The sequence below is a fragment of the Oculina patagonica genome, chromosome 13, assembly GCF_052425735.1.
Source record: "Oculina patagonica isolate OP01 chromosome 13, crgOcupat, whole genome shotgun sequence".
NCBI lineage: Eukaryota > Metazoa > Cnidaria > Anthozoa > Scleractinia > Oculinidae > Oculina > Oculina patagonica.
Genome location: NC_135770.1, coordinates 26545575 through 26562617, shown reverse-complemented (window position 1 = coordinate 26562617; position 17043 = coordinate 26545575). Strand labels below are relative to the sequence as shown.

General features: G+C 38.0%; 2 protein-coding genes across 2 annotated transcripts in view; one reads left to right on the top strand and one right to left on the bottom strand.

Moving 5' to 3' along the window:
* Positions 1-220: 220 nt before the first annotated feature.
* LOC144636285 (transcription factor IIIB 90 kDa subunit-like) lies at positions 221-14735 on the bottom strand. Its single transcript, XM_078495457.1, has 14 exons — positions 14451-14735; positions 13789-13869; positions 12717-12890; positions 11298-11329; positions 10573-10645; positions 6909-7058; positions 5896-6363; positions 4972-5042; positions 4718-4799; positions 4171-4229; positions 3429-3673; positions 3273-3324; positions 2032-2224; positions 221-1696 (listed from the first exon to the last, which is right to left on the bottom strand). The coding sequence occupies exons 1-14, from the start codon at positions 14629-14631 to the stop codon at positions 1656-1658; spliced, it is 1902 nt and encodes a 633-aa protein (XP_078351583.1). The 5' UTR covers positions 14632-14735; the 3' UTR covers positions 221-1655.
* A 204-nt stretch (positions 14736-14939) lies between these two features.
* Positions 14940-17043, top strand: part of LOC144636221 (polycystin family receptor for egg jelly-like) — a 44283-nt gene continuing 42179 nt past the window's right edge. Inside the window, exons 1-2 of the mRNA XM_078495374.1 lie at positions 14940-15145; positions 15265-15287. The gene's annotated coding sequence lies outside the window, so the exon portion shown is untranslated. The remainder of the gene's footprint in view (positions 15146-15264; positions 15288-17043) is intronic.

The following is a 17043-nucleotide window of genomic DNA, read 5'->3' as shown; positions in this document are numbered from 1 at the left end:
AAATTCTACATGGATTAAGGTCCTTTCGGAAGTATAAAACTCAGCGAGTTTTTAAAGACCACACACATCGATGTATAAAAATATTTTCCTGCATGGTTCTGTTAAAATAAATAATCTCATAGTTATTGCCTTTATAAATTATTTACTGACACGGGTTGGCCTTACAACCCCGAAACAACAGGCGAAATTACCGGTTGTTTTCGCAAGGTATTGTTAAGAGTTTTTTTTTCGATTGCTCGAGCTTTTAATTAAATAAGCTTTAGCTTTTAGCTGAGACCTGTACAATTACATGAGCTTAATCTTTTATTGAAATATTGTGACCTATGCAAACTTCATTCTATATCGAGGCAAATTATTGAGGAAATTTTTAATTAGAAACTAGGCGGTGTTTCAAAGGAACTTCATAAACCCTCCTCTTGATTGTGAAATGAAAAATGCCTAGCTTACACAATACGTTGCCATGAAGATCCAAATAGAAAGAATGAAACCAATTAACACCGGCTTTTTCTTTTGGAGATTGATCAGGTGTTGTAGTATAATAGTTTCTTGGGTAAATTCAGTGAAACTAGAATAATATTTACGTGAGTCATTTCGCTACGAATGCGATCGTTCTCTGGACCAATTTACCGAGAAAGGGAAATAATGCGACTCATTTCTCCGGGTAAAAATCCTTTCAGGACCTCAATGATAGTCGAGAAAGTTTTTGGTAACCTTTGTTTGGAAATAAGTTTTCATAAGAAATATGTCAACTTCCACTGAAAGGTAAGATTAATCGCAAAGTAATGAATGCATATTCTTAGCTATCCGAGTTGTTATTAGTACAGTGCAGTGCTGTCCACCTTGAGAGGTCACGTGTCCACTTTATATGGAGGGATGTTTGACTGAGCTTTTCTGGTAGTGCTCCAGCTTCACGCGTCCAGAGAGGGGTCCACGTTAAAAGGACACAAAATAAAGGACTGAAAATATATGGCCAAGACCCAACTTTTGTGTCCGTCTTTAGAGAGTTAGCTGCCCATGAGAATTTCCTGCTTGCGAAGCGTGTCCATTTGTGAGGTGTCCAATTTGAAGAGTGTCCACTTCACAGACCTGTCCTTTATAGCGGTTCCACTTTGGTAGAGTAGTGTTTACATTACGGATGTATCCATATCACAGGCATATTCATGAAGTTTGATTTTTTTTTCGAAATCTTACATGATTCCTCTATTATTACTTGCTTTTTCGATCAAATTAACCTTCGACAGTAATCATTTCTAACGACTTTTCCACACCACCAGTTCAACTCTTCACTATAGATTCACCGTAAAACAGCCGTCAGTATTGGCCAAAAATAGTTTTTTACTTTTTCCTGAAGAACTTATCTACTAAGACACTCGGAGTTCTGTCTTCTCTCTGGCGTGAACCGCCGGCGGAGCAAACGTATGTCTGATCCCGATGTAAACGCCACTTTGTTTGCTAAGTAACATGACGTCACTTACTGCTTTCCTTTCTGTGTCCTTGTGAATGCTAGCGAAATTTCCTGATTGTCTTAATAAAAGAGTGGGAAACTCTTCAAATGTTTTCTTTTCCACGGGGATATCCCAGATGCACTTTGTTCCACTTCACTTGGCTGGAGAAGTATTGGAGAATTACGGTAGATGCGGCGGTTGATAGAATTGTTACTCGTAATCTTCGAAGTCACCGTAGTCGTCTTCGAGATCTGAAAGCAAAATGCCAAGAAAGTTACAAATGAATGTTTCCTTTATTACACAACATAACATATAGTGAAAGGACTTATTTTACGCTGATCTTTAATCAATTACTACAATTTTTGACTGATTATGACACGCTTCCTGAAATATATAAATAAAAAAAGCGAAACGGCTTACACAGCGGAGATCATGCAAGGCGAAGCTTTCTTCTCAGTTCTCTATTATCTGCTCTCTAACCGAGCTTAAAACTTTTGTTGGAGAAACAAAACACCAAGCTTATTTGCTAAAACTAGGAGTAACACACATAACTGGTTCACGACCGTAACACGTGACTGTGACTTACTTGCGTCATATAAATGACCCATGAGATGCACCGCGCTCACTGGTTCTTCGTCCTCCTCTTCCAGTTCGTCAAATTCGTCCTCCTCCCCCACAGGGTTAGTTTCGTCGGTCTTTTCATACTCCACGGGGCCACTCTCAATGACGACTTCTTTGTCACCTCCTTCCGCCTTAACTGGTTTCTGGGATTGATCAAGCTGTAGATCAAAAAATTAAATTGATGAATTGAGTTAACTATTACAGTCGCATACTACTACAGTCGAATAGAAGTCGTGCTACAGTCGTACTTAAAGTCGCACGCATTTCAGCCGTACGCAGTCGTGGCGAAGTGTTACTACAGTCAGTCATGTCGAAGTCGTACTAAAGTCGTACTACAGTCGTGCTACAGTCATATCGAAGTCGTACTAAAGTCGTACTAAAGTCGTGCTACAGTCATATCGAAGTCGTACTAAAGTCGTACTAAAGTCGTGCTACAGTCATATCGAAGTCGTACTAAAGTCGTACTAAAGTCGTGCTACAGTCATATCGAAGTCGTACTATAGTCGTAATATAGTCGTATCACATCGTCGTTCTATACAATCTCCCGGATAGCTCCCGGATAGAGCTCGATACAGCTGTTTTACAGAGTGGAGGAGGTGGAGTGTTCCAGGGTTTGGATCGTGAATGTTGAACGTTCATTTCTTATTCTTCATTCTGTGAACTCATGAAGTTGACTACAGTAACAGAAACCGGGATAAAATATCTAAAAATTTGAAAAATAAACTCTGGGCTAATGTTTGCTCAACGTTTCTTTCAGGTGAGCCTTTTTTAGGGGCGGGTTATATAGGGCGGGGGTGGGAGGGAAGCTTTTTTTTCGGATGGAAATTTGCGTTTCAAAACCCTTTGGGTTTCTGTTTGGACGGGATACATGTACTGTGACTAAACTTTTTAGGTGCATGAGAAATACCACATAGTTACACTCTCTAAACATAAAACAAGTCTTACAGTCGCTCTGTAACAGCGTAAAACACAGAACAAGTCCAACAATAAGGGCTTACAAGACCTTACAATCAGACAAGTTTCATCTTCCTGTAAAAGCAATAACTTAATATAAGCCCATGGGTTTATATTCGGGAGGGCCTGTTTTCAGAAGGATTTTTGCGTCTGAAGTCTGTTTTTTGTTGTGTTTTTTTTTTAAAGCTTGTTTTCGGAGGGAGGGGAGGGGTGCTTATTTTCGAAATCTTGCGGTAGTAAATGAAAACCTACCTTTGGTTTCTTGAAGGTGTCTAAAGGCGATGCAGCAGGAGTAGAAGACTCTCTAAGAATTCCAAACAATAAAAAATAATAAAGTTATTAAAGCAGGAACACTTAACCTTAACCCATTCGCTCGTATTCGACGCAATAACCCTATGAAACACTAACCGCTTTCTTCCTCCCGTCCTCGTGGGTACACGCGGCGTAATAAATTCCTGTTTGAGCGGTAAAACCGGTTCAGGAACAGGTGTGACTGGTGGAGCCGGTTTGCTGGATTGGCTCGTCTCCAGATCCCTGAGTACCTCGTAGTTTATTTTAGTGGATATCTTCTTTTCTACGAGCATCTTTTCGATGGCCTCGCCAGCAGTGTTTGCTGGTCCGGTTTGCACTCTTTTCTTGTATGGTTTTCTTTTCTGTTACAGAAGGAGTACAAAACTGATATCAGGTAAAATCCATTTTTTACTATAATATGAACCGTGTCCAAAATTTTAAGAAGATAGGGCGATGGGGAGCCGGGAGGGGGTGGGAATAAACAGGGCTGCAAATAACAGTTGCTCATCGGACATTGGCCGACCAAAAATTGCTCGTATCCGAGGAAATCCCAAATGCGGTCGGGCATAATGTCTGCACAATTTTTTGATCCCAAATCATTTTACAGCAACGATGAATAAAAATATGTCCGACCACAATTTTGTTTTGTCCTACCAAGATGGTATGTGTCTAAGTAGGACATATGTCCTTTCAAGTGAAAAAAAAATATTTGCAGCCCTGAATAAGTGACGATTGAAATGTATACACAAAATATCCACATGTCTAAACATGATTATTTTGAGCATTAGTGTAAATAGAGTATGTTAGAGCAGGAGAGCAGCCTGTCTGTACAAAGTTTAAAAAGTGAGGGGAATTCAACCTTTTTTGGTTCTTGATTAATTCCTTCTTCTCTTTCTCGTGCTTCCTTTTCCTCTTTTTCTAGGAATAAATAAACACAGCCAGGTTAACAGGTTGGCAAAGCAGCAAACATTTCTCACAGCAACGCTTCACCTTAAAGGAGTCTCCACTTCTGTGATGTGTGCTTAGGGCTAAATATACTGAATAAAGAAGCAGCAGTTCTCCAAAACGTTTGGAGACAATTTTCTGGCAAATTATTTACATTTATAATTATCAAGTAAAATCACTACTATTATATGCTCTACACAGTCGCACAATTTCTATTAAAAAAATTCTTTGTTGCTATGTAGCAGTAGCCTCTTAAGTACGCTTTGCGTGCCTACATAATTAAAAAATCTTGCCAAATTATTGGAATACAGTATATTTAGTTGGATTAATTGGGAAATCATCTGTTGGGAAAATGTTCCTGTTGGTTTTGAAGTTCCAGCACCATTTTGGTTGTCAGTTTTTCTCGGATGTGGTATCCCCTTAAGGACAATGATTAAATTTAATTTCAAGTTCAAATTCACCTTTTTGTTTTTGTAAATATTCCTTGTTTTCTTCCATCCACAGTTTTGTTTTGATTGCTATCTCAGTTTCGTTCAAAAGGCACTGCAAAGTAAACAACACCATGTAGTTTGGGAAAAATAAAGGAATACATCACAAGGCAGGGTTACATTGTTATAATTTAGAGCTATAACTCTGCTATAACTATATACAGTGAGCCAGCTGGACTTATCATGACATCAAAGGTTTTAACCTAATAAAAGATCAAATGATTTACTTTATCAAGCTCCACATCATCCAGGCCTGTTAGATCCAACTCTTCACTTTCTTTATCTTCTTCTGTTTTATCTGCAAGATAATAATGATCATTCAATTGCTTAGTCAAGTATGCTGCCCATATAAGCTGAGTTATTAGTGTCTCAAACTGTTGAGTGGGAGGTTATGGGTTGGAATCCTGGTTGGACCACAAGCAAGGGTATTAAAATAACTGGCCCTAGCCAGTATTTAGAAACTTGTCCCAGCTAAGATGATCATGTCATTGGGCAGTGACATCATATTAGGGGACTGAAAGTCCAATGATTGAACTTTCCCGTACAGATGACTTCTATTACAGGCAAATTATTTCAAATCTGTCTTGACTAGTCAACACTCATTCATTAATGGTCCCAGCCAGAGGAAAACACTTATTAAATTTAAACTGACTGGATACACCTTCTTAGTGGACTCTTTTCCTAGGGGTGTAAGACTGAATGAAAATAAAGCAACCAGGGAATAGAACTTGAATATAACTGGCAATAAAAGCATGCTACTTCACAGGACTGTTTGACCTCTATTTATTTTTATTTTTTTTGTATTTTCTTCATTTAATTAATTAAAGTATTGCAAGAATTAAAAAAACCTTATTGTTACTTATTTTCGCGGGACTTAATTTTAGCGATTTGCAAAATTTAAGACCTGCGAAAATTTATTCTTAATTTGTTCATTATAATTTTTTATGTTGATTACGTTTTTTTTGGCTAAATCGCAAAAATTAAGTCCCGCAAAATATGCCTGTTCCATTTTTGCGAAATTAAGTTCCCGCGAAAAATAAGTAACAATAGGGTAGCAGGTCAACATCAGCATTTGCTGCTTTTTACCTAACCTGCTTTACCTGGCAAAAAAAGTTTGTATGTTTTTGTACGTAATCTACTTTAAATAGTACCTTCTTCGTGTATGTTGTCATTTTTTGATGTCAGATCTGCTATGCTATTGGGAGGTACTACAAGTGAAGAGCCACTATTAACATCACTTGTAACATCTTTTTCAGGAGTCCTGTTCAAGTCATCAGTGTGTCCATTTTCTTCTTCTGTTACAGGTTTGTCCTTTTTGGAATCAATGCCCAAAATGTTCTCAATTGAGTTCTGAAATGCTTCTAATTCTGAAGCAATTTCTGGTTTGTTTAACTCCTCAAGTTGTTGTTTTGCTCTCTTTCTTGCCTGTGTGAATGAAGGAGGATCCTGCTCTTCCTCAAGGTCAATGGTTTGAAATTCATCAATGGTTAGCTGACTGGAAGGCGTGTCACGGAAGTCACCAAGCCTCTTTCTTATTGTAGTATCACTGATGCGAACAGTTTTTACAACTTCACGCACTGTTCTGTTGAATCCATGTAATCTTGCAGCAACTAAGAGAGCTATTAAAAAATAACAGCATTATACTGATGCATCAGTGGGTGACATCACAAAGTGTGAGGCAGCGAGGCATACGATCCATTCGGGTTAGCCTAAATGGCACTCTAGTAAGCCTAAATAGCACTCTGGTAAGCCTAAATAGCACTCCGATTAACTTACAGTTAGCTAAGGTAGCTTGCGGTTATAGAATTTTTATTTGGAGTAGGGATTTCTGCTTCGCATGCCTCACTGCCTTGCCTTGCAAGCCTTGCACATTAATTTTGTAAGACTCAATCAGTGGCTGCTTAAAAGAGGGTGGCCACTTGATAGAGTTTAGCTAGAAATTAGCATTTGGGGGGGGGGGGTTTTGGTTTTTTTGGGGGGGGGGGGGGGGGGGGCCAATAAAAAAAAAAAAAAAAAAAAAAATTTCTCCCACACTTGGCCCTCCTACAACAAAAAACAAAGAAACCCCTCATTATTTTAACTTAAGTAGAAGTATGGACAATAATACATACAGACAAAAATGACAAAATCACTGGTTGTGACTGACTTAAAATATATTGAGTACCTGCTCCACAGAGGCCCGAAGGTCTTCGGCCATGATGAATCCAGTCTCTCTTCATTCTTCCTACAAGCCTTAAGGCTGTCATGGCGACATCATGCTCCTTCTCACCAAATTGTAACTTGTGCGCAAAACGATGGATGTACAAGCAGGGATCTAAAAGTCCACAAGCACATTATAAATACAATCAAATTGTTAAATCATATACCTGCCAGCTACTATATGATCATTTAATTGATGAAAAGCTGTCGAATTACACTCTATCTCTGGTATCCAAGCAACAATAATGCTACTCGAAGTGCATCCTTACAACACTTGAACCCCGCTTTCTTCGGAATAAATATAAGGAAATTTTGCCCCACTGTTATTGGATGCTACTATTGGAATGTCCTTCCAATATCTATACATTACATGCCAACTAAAAAAAGTTTTGAAAAAGCACTTAACCAGTTTTATTTTGCTCAGTACTAACTACTTCACATACCTCTAGATCTTCCTCTTTTACGTTTTTTATTAGTTTTCATTTTTTATTCTAAATTATTTTAATAATTATTGTAATTAAAACAAGGGCATCAAATTAGCTTACTATATTTTTTCCCTTTTCCATTTCTCTTTTTTCTAGTTGTCTTGTTTGAAATATTATACTCACTCAGACTGTAAATTTTGAAATGGAATAAATAAAATGAAAATAAAAATAAAATACATGTACAGTCAAAGGAAAGAGAGCTAGACCAAAACAGAAACCTCTGGACAAAATATAGAAACTCTTCCCTATCTCTTTGGTATCCTGTTCAGTTTCTTGTTATTATATGCAAGTACAGTTAAACCATATTAAAGCGGGCATAACTGTACGTGCAAACATTAACAAGAACGTAGTTACGAGAATAAAGGACTTCTTCATCATGTCAGGATAAACAACTTAAATTACTGTGAAAGTAAAACAATAACATGACCTCTTTGATTTGATTTTGATACCTTAAATGATCTAATAATGCCTCGTATCTAATAATTAAACGCTCCCGCTGAAGTGTAAAGTTTGTATTATACGCCCCTCTCTAATAAACACCCCGTATCTAATGGATGCCCTCCTCAAAGAATAATATCAAAAACCAAGGAAATGCTTCATAGAGTAAAATCACGCAATATTGTTAGTTTCTTGCTTGACTCGGACATCGACGAGGCCAACAACCCCAACATTATTTACCCCGATGAAGATGAAAACGTCTATAACGAACTTTGAACTACATCTCTAGGCTTTGCATTAGCGCAGAACAGAGTAGTCTCCTACACACAAACTCTGTTTTGTATCTTACTCCACGAGCAAACTATGCATCCAATTTGTTTTATTGAGGTTGTTACAGTTAAAGTGAAATTAATGCCTCTCTCTAATAAATGCCTCATATCTATTTTACACCTCCCCTAGGACCCCTAAAATTTTATTGACGCCCCAGGCATTTATTAAATCATTTTACGGTATGTCAACTGTGTATCCACCAATCAGATGCCAGATGAAACCACACGGAAAACAAACAAACGGTGTGAGACCATGCTTCTTTTCCTATTTTTTTAAAATTTTTAACCACTAAACTTGGAAAATTAATTATGAAACAAGAATCTAAAACTTAAAACTGACAAATAGACATTTTCCACACTTCAGTTCACTTCACGCAGTACAATACATCCATAAAGAAAGAAAGAATGAAAGAAAGAAAAGAATCACTTTATGGCAAAGGTTTGCCACAACTTTGTACCCAGAACTTACTCATTTAGTTCAGTGTGTGAGCACTATGTCTGCTAATCGAGAGCAGGCCAAAAGGCTGTGAGTTTTAGTACCTGTTGTAAATTATTATTTTTTCTTTCTATTGTTATTATGTTTTAAACGCGTGTGTTCAAAACATTTTGCTATTTAGACATGATTTATTGTACTGTAAGAGTAGTATCGTATGTATGTTAGGCTTTTTACTTTATTGTATTTATGATTTGCCTTAGTTAAATTAATAATAATATATTTTTTATTTATTTATTTTATTTTATACAGGGCTCCATTGAAAAGCACTTCAGTAAAAGGGACCCCTGTTTAAATATTAATATTTATTTAATTTATTATTTTTATACCCGGCACGTTTTATGAGGTCCGAATAGGCGTAGAGATTTTCGTAGAGCTCTACGCTTCTACTTAGTACAGTTCTCACAGATAAGACAGTAGCTCTTGAAAATGCGTATAGCCGTAGATTAGTACAGGCGTTTTCATTCTAAACTTTTCGTTATCAATGCTTTACGTTTTCTTTCTAAACTCTTCACTTCAAAGCTCTACGTTTTCATTCTAAACTCTACGGTTCTACGGCTCTACGTTTTCTTTCTAAACTCTACACTTCTACGGCTCTACGTTTTCAGTCTTTTCATTCTAAACTCTACGCTTCTACGACTTTACGTTTTCATTCTAAACTCTACAGCCCTACGGCTCTACGTTTTCATTCTAAACTGTACACTTCTATGGCGCAACGTTTTTATTCTAAACTGTGCACTTCTACGGCTCTACGCTTCATTCTAAACTCCACGCTTCTACGGCTCTACGTTTTCATTCTAAACTCTACGCTTCTACGGCTCTACGTTTTCATTCTAAACTCCACGGTTCTACAGCTCTACGTTTTCATTCTAAACTCTACGGTTCTACGGCCCTGCGTTTTCATTCTAAACTCTACGCTTCTACACCCTAACGTTTTCATTCTAAACTCTACGGCTCTACGGCTCTACGGCTCTACGTTTTCATTCTAAACTCTACGCTTCTACACCCTAACGTTTTCATTCTAAACTCTACGGTTATACGGCTCTATGTTTTCATTCTAAACTCTACGGTTCTACGTTTTCATTCAAAACACCACAGTTCTACGGCTCTACATTTTTATTCTAAACTCTACGCTTCTACGGCTCTACATTTTCATTCTAAACTCTACGCTTCTACGGCTCTACATGCATTTTCATTCTAAACTGTACACTTCTACGACTCAACGTTTTTATTCTAAACTGTACGCTTCTACGGCTCTACGTTTTCATTCTGAACTCTACGCTTCTACAGCCCAACGTTTTCATTTTAAACTGCACACTTCTACGGCTTTACGTTTTCATTCTAAACTTGACGCTTCTACGGCTCTACGTTTTCATTCTTAACTCGAGGCTTCTACCACTGCTCCATTTTCATTTTAAACTATGCGGTTTTGCAACTTTAAGTTTTCATTGTAACGCCACGCGTCTACAGCTCTATAATTGCAAACTAAACGGTACCCTTCTACAGGTCTTCTTTTTTATTCTAAACTCTACGCTTCTACGGCCCTATGTTCTTATTCCGTACTATTCCAACCTGTATGCTTCTATGGGTCTACATTTTCATTTTAACTCGACACGTCTACGGGTCTACATTTTAATTCTTAACTAGAGCTACGCTTCTATAACTCTACGTTTACATTCTATTATTCCTTGTGTAATACAAATGAAAATTACGCTTCTACACCCTAACGTTTTCATTCTAAACTCTACGGCTCTACGGCTCTACGTTTTCATTCTAAACTCTACGCTTCTACACCCTAACGTTTTCATTCTAAACTCTACGGTTATACGGCTCTATGTTTTCATTCTAAACTAATTCTAAACTGATGAGTTTTTATAATCTTACCCACTGCAGGCAAGTTAATGTAAAGTTCTTGAGCCAGCTTCAGGTATGCTCTACCAAGGGTGAAAACATCAATCTGACAAAAAAGTGCCATTCATTAGTAAGAATAAGACCAGATTCTCCATGGTAACGTTTACCAATGAATTTTTACTCTGACAGCTTTAGAATGTTTTAAAGCACTCCCTGCAGGGGAGGTAATCAGGATTTCAGGTGAAAGTGTCTGCGGCTGCTTACAGGAAATTATGTCCGCTTACGAGAACCTGTAAAAATACTGAGTTTGTATGGGAGTTAAAACGGGGTTTCAAACAAGGCGGCTGTAAGAGCTGTCCGCTTACGAGAGTGTCCGCTAAGAGAGCTTCGACAGTATTCTTAAGTGCAATTCTGTAGCCATTTCCTTGGCCTTCATTGTCTATGACTGCGGGTCTTGTAGATAATGTGCTAGTTTCCAAGAAATATCCATATCCACAGGTTATTGGAAAATAACAGGGTGGATGGGAGTTCCAGAGTTGTAAACAAAAAGCATGCAGCTCACTGAAAGTACCAGTCAAAAAGTTGTCCAGGGAAGGGAAGGGTCCAATAAAAAAGCCTTCTGTGGGAGGGGTATGGATTGTTTGTGGAATAACACTATTCACTAATACACCCTTAAACAACCTTTCTTATGAATCAGATTTTGAAGTGAATTGTGGAAATTAAAAATTTTTCAGTTTCACTTGGAAAGCAATAAGTACCTGTAAAACATCACTGAAGTCCAGTAACATGTCTGTAAACTGTCAAGGTTAATTGTTTAGAGTTCTCATTCCATGGTACAAACATTTAACAAATATATAGTGCATGCGATATACACTGTTGTTAATACTATTGCTCCATCTTTTTTGTTGCTTTTTAGGTAAAAAGTTTGGAAACTCACAAATCAAGTAGCCGGTAGTGTTTGGGAGATAGGGAGGTGAAAGGGCTAAAGTTATGAAAGCTAACAGATTAAAGAGGTGTGAATAAATTGTAAACTTTGATGAGTGGTAAATACTACATGACAGGGTAAATACTACATGACATGGTAAATATTACATGACATGCTACATGAAAGCTACATGGCATTTTAATTCACATACAGATCGACACATGCCAGACATCGCTTCTTCTAAGCTTTTGGTTACCTCAATAATAATAATAATAAAAAGTATTTTTATAGCGCCAAAATCCACTAATTGCTCATGGCGCTTTACAATACCTCAGTGAATGGTTCATCTGGTTGCCAAAGGTTACAGTGAATGTTCACCAACAGGCACTATATTTATACTCCTGGGTGAGAAGCACCGTTAATGCAACCCTCCAAGTTAAGACCATTTTAGTCGCCATGTCGACTAAAATTTTGGACCTAACGACTAAATTGGAACTGAAGTCGCCAGCCTGGTGACTAAAATTGAGAAGGATTGAAAGAGTGAGCCTGATTTAGTGACTAAAATTTTTCACTGGCGACCAAACTTCAGCAGTCGGTGGCCAAATGGCCACTTAGGAAAAAAATAAACTTGGAGGGTTGTAATGTAGAGTATTTTGTTGAAAATACATGTTACCGTAATTATGACACCAGCCACCCAGCTCTTGAACCTGGAGCTATTAATCCAGAGTCCAGTAACAGTGCCCTAATTATCAGGCTACCAGGAAGGAGTGATATTGTCATGGACTGGCATCGTAAATTTCCGGTTATAAGCCCCCCCGGTTATAGGCCCATCTACCTGGAAACAAATAAATACATCCGATTATAAGCTCCCCCGGATATAAGCCCCCCTCTACCGGATGACAGTACTGAACAGGGCTAAAGGTTGCTTTATTATGCGTTTTAATTTAAAAATGTATTTCAGTCAACACTCCTGTGACACTTTTCGAAACGATTTTTTTCATTACGCTTATAAGCCCTCCGGGATATAAGCTCCTCCGCTTATAGGCCCACCCAAAACCCCTTACGAAGTTGTATAAGCCCAGGGCTTATAACCGGAATTCTACGGTATCCCTTCCTGGGAGGAGTATCAAGCTTCATCAGGCTACAGAAACCAGAGATACTGTACAATAGATATCTCTGCTTATAAATAAAAGCAGAGATAATTATAATTATACATGCTATAATAACATTTTTTCATTTGCATTTTGGATACGAGGAGTTTTCTCTGTTCTGCATACAAGGTACAGGCATGCCGCCACAACATGATTTGTTCGCCTGCCTCTGGTGAGACGTTTGTTGACTGCCAGCTTGTAGAAGTTGTAAGCTGTGTCAATACAATGCTGGTTCATCTGTAATTGGTGGCCCACTGCATTGATTCTTCTTTTCCCTGAAGACAGGTTTAAGAAGTTATCAAGATCTTTATAATGCCAACGCACTGGATTTTTATGAAAATGCTTGTGGTACTGAAGGACTGATCATTATATTTACTTGGTGAAGGACTTGGAAGTGGAGATGGGTGAGAAAATTAGGTACCTCTCACATTTTCTGGCTTCCCCCACTCCCTAAAAAAAAACAATTAAAGCTCCCCATTCTTTAGACCCTTAAGCCTTTGTTTTACCAGGGAAAGAGATTGGTGAATTTTTTTATTTGCACCTATCAATGTTAAGCTGCTGAGGGGGGTTGGGGGAGGCATATGCCAGGCATTTGAACTTAGATGAGACTTTCTGTATAAATGCCCAACCCCAGGGCATTTGTGGATGTTCAAAAGAGTCACTAAACTTCAATAAAATGTTGTAAGAAAGTCCATTAAAAGGGTCTAAAGTCCCCACTACGGGCAAACAATTGCTGTCTAATCTGCTGCCTATTCCCGGCCTCCCTCCTCCAGCGGCTTAACATACCAGGAAAATGCAAAACCAATACAATCAAACCTGCCAACTCTCCAGATTTTCCCGGGAGACTCCAAGCTTTTCATCAAATCTCCTAGTCTGATTTCCGGCGAGTATTCATACATTGTATTAAATGATATCCTTACAATGCAAAGATTTCTCTGGGGGTTGGCAGGTATGTACTGTACAATTAAAAATAACACTTGAGTGAAAACTGTTCTAATTTGACAGTGAAATTGAAGCAACTACTGGAAACCAAATCCCAAATCCAGGCGTAGTTGACACCTGAAATCTTTAAAATAAGAGGAATCTAGAAATTTTGGAAACCTCATGATCAGATCCCTGGTTAAAATTATGAGTAAAAATTAATGAAAGGGTAATTGGTAAAACTTTAAATACCATTTTCAAGAGTAACTGCTCTTGATTCCTGGCCAAGCCCATGACGAAATGCAGTTCCCAAACCAACTCCTGCCTTGTTTCCTGACAAAAAATAAAATAATAAATAAATGTTAATAAAAAAAGTTTAAAATTACGCTTGTAAAATAACAGCAAAATTTCATGTAACATAAATAATTGTTTCTGTTTATATGAGGTTTATTTATCAAAAGAAAAGATCTAATCTGTGAACAACACAACTTCAGAACAAAAACGAATTCCTTTCAGACTCTTCCAGCTACACAAGCGCCATCTTGTCTTTTGTGCTGCTCTTCTCAATAAAATCTTTTGATTGCGAAGTAAGAAAGTCACGTGACTTACATGGCACAACGGAGATGAACTTCGCCACACACCCGTGCGAAGCTCTCGTTCCCGGGTCTCGTTGTACTGAGTTCAAACCCTGTATCCTCCATTCTCGATCATGTCAACTTAAAATCTTTTTTTTAGCCGAGGCTTTTTTTCATTCTTTTTTTTTTATCCCAATGGCAGTTACATCGGAAAAAGAAATGTTAATAAAGTCGATAGGCGAGCTATCCACGTGTCGTAAAAACAAGTACAAAACTACACTTTTCTCTCGAATCAGAGATTGATATTAATGCCGTATAATTAAAGAAACGACTTCCTACCTTCGGCTGAGACGAACTGTCCAATAGCACTTGCTCCTCCGATGCTATTTTCTTGAAACTGAACCTCTGAGATGATAATGTTGTCTTCGAGCACAGACCCACAACCCATACAAACTGCATCGCCACGAGCTTGATCAATGTCAATATCACTTCCACCACAATTCGAACAAACCTGTGACATGCTGCTGAAATTATTTTTACTCTCCCTGCGAAGTGTTAGTTAAAGAGAATAAAAATTACAGACTTATAGCCGGCGATTCGAGGTTCACCACTTCGGTTAGAAATTTCATGCTTATTGCAAAGTTCTTGAAGTCGCAAAGCCTTGTGGGAGATGTTTTTGAAAATAGTGGGAGGGGAGGGTTGAGACATTTTACAAAGTGACGAGTTTTGATTGGATGCGTTCTATCACGTGGTATAAGAGTGACAAAGAGCGACACAAAGAGCGGGAAATTTGAGACGCGGACGCCACATTTGCAGAAAAAACTCTGCAAAAAAATAGTCGAGCGCCGCAAACGAAATTCGTTTATGCGTGTTAGGCGTAAACTTTCTCGAAACTTTCGCCGTTTTCTTACATGTTCCTTGCAAATTTTTTCGTTAATAATGGGGTTGAAAGTTCGTTATTACATCTACATCGTTTCCCACTCAACATAGGCTTGGGATTATCTAAAGAAACTCCTGTCTTAAAGGATTTTAAGGTAAGTAATTTGTCCAATAAGATCTGCTAAAATTATCTCTTTTCTGTCAACTTTTCCTTTCGTTTCATATTTTTCTCCTATTTAATTTTATTTTTTATGTTTTCATGGACTCGTCAAAGAGGAGGCCGAGAGCTTGAAACAGGTATTTTCACGATAATGAAGTCAATAGCTTCTTAATTTGAGTACTGTAAGATTCCTTAATTTTAATGCCTAGTCAACAGGCCATTTTCAAAAATACCATAATACTCTTTGTCGTCCCTCTAAAATTTTGCATAAGCATTGTTTTCAATTTCTCTTGGGACAACAAGAGAAAACGCAAATTTTGGAGGGACAACAAAGAGTATTATGGTATTTTTGAAAATGGCCTATAGGGTTACTTCATCAGCTTTGTGGAAGGCATGTTGGCCTAATGGTTAGCGCACTGGATTCCGAATGATTGGGGTTGTAGCCCTGGCTGAGGTTATTGTGTTGTGTGCTTGGGTAAGACGCTTTACTCTCATAGTGCCTCTCTCCACCCAGGTGTTTAAATGGATACCAGCAAAATAATGCTGGGGGTCAGTAACCCTACAATGGACTAGCATCCCATCTAGGGGGAAGTAGAAATAGGTACTCCACTCACTTAATTCTACAATTAATTAATTCGACGCAGTTTTTTTTTTTACTCCATCAGCTTTACATTTAAATCTGCTATCAACAGAGGCCCTAGTAAAAAGCAAAAATTAAAAAAAGTCACAAAAAACCTTGCAATGAACCAAAAATAAAAGTAAAAAAAGATTTAAATATATAAATTTACTAGGGGCCCCCAGATTTAAGCTAAAAGTAAGTTGCATCTGTATAAAATATCATTTTAAAAACAGTTATAAAACTGGTTCATAAATAAATAAATAAATAAATAAATAAAATAAATTACTACTGTATATTTAGTGAGAAAGCCACATCAGCTCTAACTGGTTTTCATGCGGGTCCTCTATCCAGGTCGAATTGCAATTTGTTAATGTTGGTTTTTGTGGAGGGAGGAAAACCGGAGAACCCGGAGAAAAACCCTCGGAGCTAGGACAAGAACCAACAACAATCTCAACCCACGTATGGTACTGGGCCGACGTTGAATTTGTGCCACATTGGTGGGAGGCAAGCGCTATCATCACTACGCCACCCATGCTCCCCTGTGAAACGTTAATCAACTCATGTGGGGTGTTTTTTGCCTTCGTGGGCCGCTTTAAGCCTCTTTACTAAATTACTTTCAACCTGGAAGAAACTTTTGTTCGTCTTATGCCAACAATTAGGGTGGTCTGCCTGTGTTTTAATGAGCAAAAGTGACTAGTCAAGGTTAGGAAATCAATACTTGGGAATAAACAACATTGATGCCTTTTTAGTTTTGCATATCGTTGATTTTTGGTGACTCTGTGTTTGTTTCCATCCAAGATGGTGTCTATTTCCGTCTGCAACAGAGTTTGTATAATTGCCAAAAAGAAAAGATATTCGTCATTTTTAACTCGGAAAATTCGGGCTTTTAGTTAGCAGGCCATTTTCACTAGTTTCCTGTTAACATAGGCACACAATTAAGGATGGGCCGATACTCGATACCAAATATTCGATACCTCGATATTTTGACAATTTTGAAAAGTATCGATACTTTCGAAAAATATCGCACTTTCGATACGTTTTCGATACTGCACACGTGACCTGAGCCTGCGGTCTCCTGGTCAGCACCTAAGGTTTAAAAATGCAATTTTGCTCAAACAAATATTGTTGTTCTTGTCAATATTTGAATTTTTCTTGCCTTGATGCAAAAGTGAATCAAAAAGACCAAAAATCAGCATTCGTGGCTAACATCTACAACGCCAGGACTGTCTTTTGAATTCTTTAACAAATCACGTGACATATCAATGACATCAGGA